This window comes from Gastrolobium bilobum, unplaced genomic scaffold (assembly GCF_033153095.1).
Source record: "Gastrolobium bilobum isolate Gb01-03AN ecotype WA unplaced genomic scaffold, APGP_CSIRO_Gbil_v1 utg10696, whole genome shotgun sequence".
In the NCBI taxonomy this organism is placed as follows: domain Eukaryota; kingdom Viridiplantae; phylum Streptophyta; class Magnoliopsida; order Fabales; family Fabaceae; genus Gastrolobium; species Gastrolobium bilobum.
The window spans coordinates 158,537-169,132 of record NW_026899284.1 but is presented as its reverse complement, the minus strand read 5'-3'; the positions used below and the strand labels follow the sequence as shown (position 1 = coordinate 169,132).

The 10,596-nt window shown below is 35.6% G+C and overlaps 1 protein-coding gene across 2 annotated transcripts; it reads right to left on the bottom strand.

Moving 5' to 3' along the window:
* Nucleotides 1-338: 338 nt before the first annotated feature.
* Nucleotides 339-3,524, bottom strand: LOC133289219 (uncharacterized). 2 transcript variants are annotated; one of them, XM_061487115.1, is made up of 5 exons: nt 3,400-3,524; nt 3,173-3,261; nt 2,045-2,658; nt 1,090-1,192; nt 339-784 (listed from the first exon to the last, which is right to left on the bottom strand). In XM_061487115.1, exons 1-5 carry the CDS (start codon nt 3,472-3,474, stop codon nt 742-744), a joined length of 924 nt encoding a protein of 307 aa, XP_061343099.1. In that variant the 5' UTR covers nt 3,475-3,524; the 3' UTR covers nt 339-741. The 2 variants fall into 2 exon arrangements, with proteins under 2 accessions (XP_061343099.1, XP_061343101.1); XM_061487117.1 differs by having other exon boundaries at nt 1,090-1,186.
* Nucleotides 3,525-10,596: the final 7,072 nt, after the last annotated feature.

The window sequence follows — 10,596 nt, the reverse complement described above, 5'->3', positions numbered from 1 at the left end:
AAACAAATATTGCAAATCGATACTTGGTGTACCAACTAATAACTATTGGCAAGAAACATTTCCCTTATGAAAAGTCTCAAATTCAAATTTGGAAATGGAAAAAAGCTGGGAAAGCCAATTCCTATATAGGTATAACAATACTTAAATCGGAATAATTGGATTTTAGATGAACTGCTTATATATATATATATATATATATATATATATATATATATATATATATATATATATATATATGCACTTATGTTACTTCAACTTTGCCATTAACGCATGCATGGTTGCGCTTCTATATGCCATCACATAGACCAGCAAGTACATTTTAACACACTGTGTGCTACAATGTCAACTATGAAATGAGCAAGAAGGAAATGAGCAACAAAAAGTCAAGCCATCACTCCTCCCTGGCTAATGTCAACCATGAAAACAGAGATATAAAACAACTAAGAAAACTGACTTGTGCATTTTAAGATCTCTGGCATTCAACACCAAACTCGGGCAACATATTCATGTCTGCAGTTAAGGGAAAAATCATTCCCTAAAATATGTCCAGTAAAATCTTGCTACAAAAACTTGCAGCAAGAATCAAAATTCATAACAAGCCAGCAACTCCAATTAGATCGAAATACCAGCATTCTTCTGATTTCCCAAAGATGTGAAAGTGTATATCAATTACCTAACTGTTTAGTATACTGACAAAACTTGTATAAACACTTTTTGCCTCCACTTGAAGATATAGGGAGTTTATTTTTGTCTTCTGTTTTCAATGGATTGTTCAACAAGATACCTGTTATCATCATAACTCTCATCATTATGCAAAGAACAAGTAGAGGATAGGCATAAAGATTAATTTGACTTGACAGTGCAATATATCAAGAGGTTATCTTCCCAAAGCTTATATGTTAAAAAAAAAGTTCAGCAGAGATTACATTTGACTTTGACTAAAACGGTGGTTAAAGAGCTTCGTCAACCAAATACCAAAACAATCCAGAAAACCATATTTATTTTGTTAAAATAAACAAAAAATCTTATCAATTACCTATGAAAAATGTACTAAAATTTATCACAAATAAAACTTTGATAAACACTTACTTTCCAGTATAGAAGCCAGCAGAATACCAAGCATTCAAAACAGCAGTAAGGTCAGACTCTGAACCATTAACTTGTTCAGGTTCAGAATTGTTTCTCTCTTTCTCTGAATTGCATGGAACAAACCCAGATATCACAATTATATAGTGTACCATATGCACCCAAGAAAAGCTAGATAGTAATGAAGTAAAGACATGCATATCGACAATAAAGTAAAGCCGATGAAACACAGAAAGGGAGGTGGACGCGAAGCATTTATTGCCTGTTACAGTTTTATTAACCAAGTGAACCAAACCTAAGAAAGAAAGGCATAATAATGCAGCATGTTAATTATTTAAGATCCAACAGGAACTAATACAGTTCATAGCATTCTTTTATAAACATGAAGTGATCACAAGTTATGATAGCTACATCAGAATTAGAATTTTATGTCTTAACTCATCAAATTAAATGACAATGGCAAATAAAAAAACAATATATAACACAAACATCAAAAAAGTTTTTCAGCTGATGCTAGCACCAAAGTTAACAAAATATGCATCTAAATTATCAGCCGGCGGCCCTACAGTTGCACAATAAATCCAAGATCACAAAAAGAAAATTGAAATGGATTTTAGTTTGAGAGGTTTAAAAAGTAGCCTTTTGATGCAAAAAAGAAAGAAAGAAAAGATTCCAGCTTTGACTCAATTAAAGGTGTTTATAAAACCATTATTTTGGCACTTTCTTGTTTTTTATAAATGAAAAAATTGGTACTTTCTTGAAATTATTTTCTCCTTGCTGCAACAAAATGGCTCTTAGAGCATCAATATTAAACACAAAAAAACACATTTATGAGCATGAGAGAATCAATACATTTAAGAACAAAAACATGAGAGGCAATATTGTTCACTAATTTCAGTTAACTTGACAGCAACTAAGATATTCATACACTTGTCTATTTATAGGTAGACATGCTTACCTTCATTTACATTAAAATCACCAGAAATGGTTGTTCTAATAGTAGATAATGCCTTCTCTGCTGCTCCCATTGCCATTTCACGGATTTTACCATCTTCACAAGGAAATAACGTTTTATGATCCATTTCCACAGTATGATTGTTACAAGGTTTACCAGCACGTGGTCCACCCAGAGAACAACCAGGAGCTGATGTGCATGGAGCCAACGGACATTGACTAAAACATGGGCAACATGAACAGACTATATTTGGATCAGAAACTTGGTATGTAGACATTGAATAATCTTGAGAATTCGGATATGGTACAGCAGAGCTAGAAACAGTAGCCACATATTGGTGATTCCAACCAGCATATTGATTAAGTTGCTCCAAAATCTTCAGCCTTTTCTCCTCAAGTTCATAGTACTGCCCAACTAACAGATTATAATCATCTACACCTTGTGCATATGCATAACCGTTATGTGCATTTTGGATGTCTTGACCACTTGTTGAATCTAGACAAGGTTGTTCTACCAGTGAACCCGCATGATCATTTTCTTCAAACTTTGACGCATGACTAGTCTCACCTGAATCAGGAACATCAGTAGCTGGAATATTGCTTTTCTTGTCAGCATCCCTGTGTTCAATAAAGCAAAATAGATTGTGAAAAATTGAGAAATAAAATAAAAAGGCCCAGATAACTAATATCTACGAGGAAGACATAAAAGATGATAACCAAAGACCTGGTGTTTTTTAGCTCATCCAGTTTGGAAAATAAAAAATAAAAAAATTTGCGTATTTTAAGCCTTATAATGTGAATTGCCTATCTGTCATTGCATTGACATCAACAATCATCTAGAGATACCTTTTCTCTTGGTGGCATCTTGTTTTAGGTTATGATGATTTATGCCTAAAATTTATTTTGAAAAGCAAAGAGGCTCGATTTTACAACATAAATAGTAGAACTATATAACACAAAAATTAAGTTGTCCAGGGAACAGCATCTCTTGAGGCACCTCCAATGGCTATAGTAACAGAGACAGATTGCTACATGTTTGAGAAATATAACTTTATGCATAACTTGGTAATCAAATTTGATATTTTTTGATAAATATGAAGATGATAGCAATTTCACGCCAGTTCAATTCTACCTTGTAGTCTCAACATTAGAGTCATTTTCATCGATCACTCTCTCAGCCTCAGCAGAGCTATCTTTGTGTTTGCTGCTGCCATGCATTTTCTGTGAATAAGTTGTGAATTTCTCAGATTAACACCGAATTTCGCGAAAAAGTAAAGTTACAAAATGATTTGGAACTCAACTAATTGAAAAAAAAAAAGAATAAAGAAATAGAAAAAGGGGATTGAGAGCGAAGAGAACCTTGTAAGTAGAAACAGCGTGGTCGAAGGCATTGATGAGAGCTGAATCGTCCCATAGATCTCCCTCCTTCCCCATTCTTACAAAAGCCTCAACCTCGCACTGACCTTATTCCTAAACCCTTCAATTCTAAACCTCAATATTATATTATTATTACAGGATGGTTATATTAACAAATATTTTTTTTACAAATTATTTTTTACAAACTTACAAATTATACTATATTTTAATGGTAAGATTTGTCGTAAAAATATCTTACCGATAAAATATAGTGTAATTTGTAAGAATTTGTAAATAAAAAATAAGACAGGATATACTTACCACAAAAAAAAAATCTTTACAGTCAATTTAATCACGGTTGATTTCCATCAATCTAACGATCATAATTTATTGGAAATTAATAATTAGTTAATAAATACAAACAATAATTTCTAATAAATTATAACCGTTAGATTGATGGAAATCAACGGTTATTAGGTTGGTTGTAAAGTTGATAAACTTTTTTTGTGATAAGTATATCCATCCGCATAAAAAATTTATAAATATAACATTTTTCTTAGTATTATTAGAGAAAAGTTATAAAAAAAAATTAAACGTGGTTTGTTCCAAGATCTTGAATATATATATTTTCTATTATTTTTCTTCGTCAAGTTCACCTTTATTAACTTAAGTTAAATATTGGATTAATTTATCTATTTTATCCTAGTTAGCAAATAAAAAACATAGAAAAGCAAGTGATTAAAAAAATACAATAGGATAAATGTGGTAAAATATTAAATCAAAGTGGAAATTTTAAATATTTTCTTTGCAATAATTAAAAAGAAAAAAAATTGAAGTGAGAAACAATATAAAACTGAACAAGCTAATGAGATATTTGAACAATATAAAACACACAATTCCACATCTACCATAATTGGTTGCCCAAAAACAAGTTTTAATGCCTCCTTGTGGAAAAAAAAATTATGACGATCATCGTTATATTTTTAGCATTCTTCTTTTATTATTTTTTTATTTTTTATTTTTATCTATAGCATTCTTCTTATTTACTTTAAATTAGAATTAGTTGATATAAAGTTCTTATTTTTATAAAATATAAATAGATGTATTAATGGTGCTTTATTTCTATTATTTTGATTTCTTAAGTATTATTTTTTCATTTGTTAAACAAATAAATAGATAAAATTAAAATAAAATAAATCAAACTATTAGTATAATAATATTATTTTCTTTAGCAACTATCTATATAACAATTATATATTCAGATACATAAATAAAAGACACATAAATGACAAACATAAAAGAAACATGTGAATGATAATTGAATAAAACACTGTTGTGAGCCAAATTCAGAATAAGACCAAATGCACTACTAAGAACCCATCTTATTTGACGGATTACGTACTGGACTAGGCTGAGAAAGTAACAAATATAGTATTAAGTCCATTTACTTTATTGTAAGCCCATTATTACAGCTGATCATGTTAAAAGTGTGAGGAGTCATGAATGAAAGGCATAACACAATTGTTGAATCTTCTCTCTCTTTCTCTTTCTCTCTCATTTCTTCTTTCTGTTACTTGGCTGCTACATTCTGGTGCTTTCATCACTTCTCACCCTCACATGACAGAGAACACACGCTTCCGTGACCCCAACCTACGTCTTGGGAATTTGGAGCAGCAATTCAGTGTTGCTGAACTGCTCCGCGAGCAGCAGTACCTCACTTTGCAAGAATCTCATACCCAGCTCCAGGAATCTCAAGATCATCAGCTCGCTGTTCTTCGCCGGCACATTGTGCAGCTCATGGAATTGCAACAATCCCAGGGAACCCCTAACCCTCCTGATGGTTCTTCACACTCTAGCATTTTGGGTGTTGGTTCATGAACCCCTCATCCTCGCCAATTGAAACTCGACATCCCTCGCTTCTCCAATGGCGATCCATCTACTTGGATCTTTGCAGCAAACCATTATTTCCACTACAACAACTGTGTCGATGCAGAACGATTGACTGTGGCTTCCTTCCACTTGGACTTACCCACCTCTTGCTGGTTTCAGGGCCTTTTCAACTATGGCTTACTTTCGGATTGGAACACCTTTGTCACTGGCTTGCATCGTCATTTTGGCCCCTCTAAATTCGACGACATTGCTGGCTCGCTTGTTAAACTACAAAAGACAGCTTATGTTGCTTCTTATCAAGCTTCTTTTGAGGAGCTGGCTTGCCGCGTTCCAAGTTTTTCTGTGATGTTACGCCACAACATTTTTATTTCAAGCCTTAAGCCTGACATTAGACGGGCTATGCTAACTAATCGCCCCAATGATCATCACGAGGCATTTGCCTTGGCTAAGGTTTATGAGGACCAATTCACAGATGCTAAATCCCAGAAACCTTGGACACCTAAACCTTTTTTTCAAACCTAGAATTCCACTACCCCTTTAACTCGTCCACCACCTAAGCCCACTAATCCCATTCCTGCCATACCTATTAAATGACTCACCCAAGCTGAAATGCAGGCTCGCAGAGAGAAAAATCTATGTTATAATTATGATGAGTGTTATGTATTTGGCTATAAATGTAAAGGAAAATCACATTATTATATATGGAAGGTACAGAGGACGAGCCAAATGACACCCTGCATTTACCTGAACCTGCATTGAGTTCCCCAATCTTGCATGATCCACCATCTGAAATCAATTTTAATCTGTTTGGCCATCATTCTGCTTGTTCTTTTCATCTCACTTGCTTTATTGGCAGCAAACCAGTGCAAGTGCTGATAGATGGTGGAAGCACTCATAATTTCATTACCGAACGTATGGCCACATTTCTTTGTCTTTCTCTTTGCAGTATAAACCTATTTGTGGTACAAGTTGGTAATGGAGAGAGTTTATCCTACAGGGCATCTTGCTATGGGATACCACTAAGCCTCCAATCTCATGTCTTCGCTTTGGATTTATATGTCTTGGACCTCAAGGGAGTTGATATTATGCTCGACATACAATGGCTTACCACTTTCGGACTTGTGGTCACTGATTATGCTCGTCTCACTATGAGTTTCCAATTTGACAATACTCCAATCACCTTGCAAGGAGACATTAACCCCAGCCTTGACACTGTCTCCTCTTCTCATATCAACAAAATGGTCGCCTTAGACTCTATCTCAACCTGTTACATGTGCCTTACTACTGCTTCTCCTGAACTCTCACCCACCCATACTGACCACACACCTGACCCAGAGGAGAGAAGCGAGTTCTTCCGAGCTAGGTTTATTAACAAAATGCATAAGATAACGCAAGTAAAGGAGTAAGCCCAGAACAAAGCTTTTTATAGGGATTTCTATTTTACTTTATAATTTAATATTATTATTACTAGGAAAATTACCAATTTCATTATTTATGAAATAAATCGATAACTCGAAATATTTTTTGGTCACCCTTCCATTATAAATAGAAGAAAATAAAAAAATATTGGCACTCACTCACTTTTACCCTAATTTAATTTCAAAATCTTAAAGGAAGGAATAAAAATCTGGAAGTGCTCAGTTTCGTGTCTCTCGTTCTCTCCTTCTAACCAAATACTCAGATGTTTTTGCCATTCCCTTGTCCTTACCTCCCCCCTAGACCTACCAACCACAACATCAACCTTCTACCCAACGCCAAACTGGTCCAAGTTAAACCTTACAGCTAACCTCATTTCCAGAAGACCGAAATTGAAAAGATTGTTAAAGAGATGCTGACCTCGAGAGTTATTAGGCTTAGCCAATCAGCTTTCAGCTTTCCGGTCTTATTAGTTAAAAAAAGAATGGGACATGGCATTTTTTATGCACCCTTTTGATATACATAAGACAGCTTTTCGCACCCACCAAAGACACTATGAGTTCCTGGTGATGCCCTTCGGCCTCACAAATGTGCCTTCTACTTTCCAGGTGACAATGAATCATATCTTTGCTGACTTCCTACGTCGCTCTGTGATAATTTTCTTTGATGACATCTTAGTGTACAACCCATCATTTCCAGATCACTTGCAGCAGGTGCTGACCACTCTCTGAAATCATTCTTTATTTGCTAAGCGCTCCAAATGTTCTTTTGTCATTCCAGAAATCCATTTCTTGGGTCATATTGTGTCAGCCAAGGGAGTTGCTCCTGACCCGTCTAAAGTCTAAGCAGTTATCGAATGGATAGTTCCCTCCATTGTCTCTCAGGTCATGGTTCTTCTTGGGTTCTCGGGGTACTGCCGTCGTTTTATCCGTAACTATGCCCATGTGGCTGCCCCTCTAACAGACCTTTTATCTCACAAAGGTTTTCACTGGTCTGACGATGCACAATAGGCCTTCCACACTCTCAAGCAGCAACTTACTTTAGCTCCAATCTTGGTCTTGCCAAACTTCACCAAGCCATTTAAGTTATAAATTGACGCATCCGGCCAGGGAATTGGTGTGATTCTCTTACAAAAAGGACGTCTAGTGGCATTCTTTAGCCAGAAACTATCACCCAGAATGCAAGCTCAATCCACTTACATTCGTGAAACGCATGTCATTACTTGCAGTGTAGCTAAATGGAGACAATATATTATCTGAACGGACCACAAAAGCTTTTATAATTTGATGTCGCATGTGATTCAAATGCCAAAACAACATAAGTTTCTAGCTAAACTATTCGGTTACTCATACACAATAACATATAAGGCAGGAAAAACTAATATAGTCGTCTACGATTGTCACAGCAGGTGCTTGGGGAGAAGAAGCCCTCAATCTCTCAATTGGCGGCCCTCAATGGACCAACTTCTCATTATGCCTCTGTTTTACATGATGAATTACAGCGGGATCCTTACCTACAGAAATAATAGGGGGGATATAGCCATCCAAAACAGAGATAGGGGATTCGGTGTTTAAAGTTAGCTTACTCTTCCATAAGAATCAATTCTATGTTCCTGAAGACTCTTCCTTGATTTTGTCTCTTCTCCACGAGTTCCACTCCTCACTAGTGGGCGACCATGCTGGTATTCATAAAACTCAAGCTTGTCTCTTGCATTTTTTTACATGGAAACAAATGAGAAGAGATGACAGTGACTTTATAAAAAACTTGTGACACCTGCCAACGAATTAAGTCACCCAACCACTCACATTTTGGGTTACTGCAGTCGTTGCGACCTCCGGACTCCGTATGGCCGGACCTCTCTATGGACTTTGTTACTCATTTACCCTATGCCAAAAGGACCTCTCTATGACCTCTCTAAGAACCGTGATTTTGGTTGTTATGGACGGCCTCACCAAGGGAGCTCCCTTACTGACACATTACTCTGCGTCTAAAGTTGCTGAAGCTTTTTGGGAAGTGGTGGGTAAGATCCATGGACCTCCCGCACATCCCATTGTCTCAGACAGAGATCCTGTATTTTTTAGCACCTTTTGGAAGATCTTATTCCATCTTCATAGAATGCTACTCAAGTATAGTTCCTCCTATCACCCTGAAATGGATGGACAAACGAAACGCGTTAATCGCAGTTTAGAACAATATCTACGAGCCTTTGATTTGGAAAGCCCCGGATTATGGCACAAGTTCTTACCTTGGGCCGAATTTTCATTATAATATGGCCTTTAATCGCTCCATCGGCACTTCCCCGTTTGAGGCAACCTTTGGCCGACCACCCCCATGTCTGCTCAACTACTCTTTGGGTCTCACTTCTATTGAAGCCATGGATTCCACTATGACTCAACGCGAGCAAACCCTCAATACATTGAGAACCTGGATAGCAAAGGCTCAAACTTTAATGAAACAACAAGCAAATCTGAAACGGAAAGATTGTACCTTTAAGCAAGGAGACCTGGTCCTCCTTCGTTTACGGCCATACCGTCAACTTTCCTTGGTCTGTTGTTCTTCTCCGAAACTCGCAGCTAGATTTTATGGCCAATACAAGATCTTGGAGCAAATCGGTCAGTTGGCCTTTCATCTGGATCCCCCTAACGAATGTAAAGTTCACTCAATGTTCTATGTGTCCCTTTTTCCAACCGTATCACACTCTCGTCAACTTCACCATCCACCATCTTCCCAAAACTGGAGATACCTTGCCACCGCGTCATGTTCCAGCGCCATCGTCTCACAGCGCACCATTCTCCGTAATGGTTCTCCTGCCGCTCAAGTCCTCGTTCAATGGTCAAACCTGTTGAACCTTTAGTTTCCAAGCTTGTACATTGAAGTTTTGATGATTACAAAGCATCAACAAGCTCAACACGGATGCACAACATAAAAGGCAGTGCAACAAGTCCCAAATGGCACTAGAAGACCAAGGTAACTTGCTAAAGTGGAAGATTAACTTAGAAGTGCAAAGTCAACATCAAAGTCAAAGATTGAAGTGAAAAAAGGAATTAGAAGACTCAAATGATGAAGACATTTGAAGATAATTGAAGACTTATGTTTTAATTATGTGTCATGTACTTTTAGAGTCTTAAGATGTATGAAGTTGAGCTTGTTGAGCCATATCTCTCTAGATTGCATTTAGAAGCATAAACTCATGCATTGACATACAAGTTTCACACACATGGAAATTTATGAAAGAAAAAGTAAAAGTTTTATTTTTAATCCAAATAGATTTTTTCAATATTTAGTTTTTGATTTGAAAAAGAAAAAGTTGATTTAAAATTAATTTCCTTTTTAAAAGATTTGATTTTATTTGGTTTTTGATTTAAAAAAGAAAAAAGTTAATTTGAGATTAATTTTCTTTTTAAAGAATTGACTAGATTTGGTTTTTGATTTGAGATTGATTTCTTTTTTGAAAGGTTTGATTTGATTTTATCTAATTTTGGAAATTTAATTTGAAGATTTTGATTTTATTTTCAAAAAGATATTTTGGAAAGTTTTCTTAAAAAATCATGATAAAATATATAGTATATAAAGATTCTTCTTAAGGATTTGATTTTGAGAAAAAGTCTATAAATACCATACCATGAGTTCTTTTTGAGAATTAAGAGAGCATAAGAGAGAGTGAATTAAACTTGAGAAATCCTTATGGTTTTATAAGAACATCATATAGGGCACATGTTTAACATATAGAGAGAGAAAACTCTTTAATTCTTGTTCTTCTTCTTCTATTTCTTTGTAATTCTAAATTTGGGAAGGTTGTTCTATTGTGATTGGTTCAATTGGAGTGATCATAGGATATAGGTTAAGAGTGATAAAGGGGTTGATCACAATCTTATAAAATTTCAATGGAGGTTT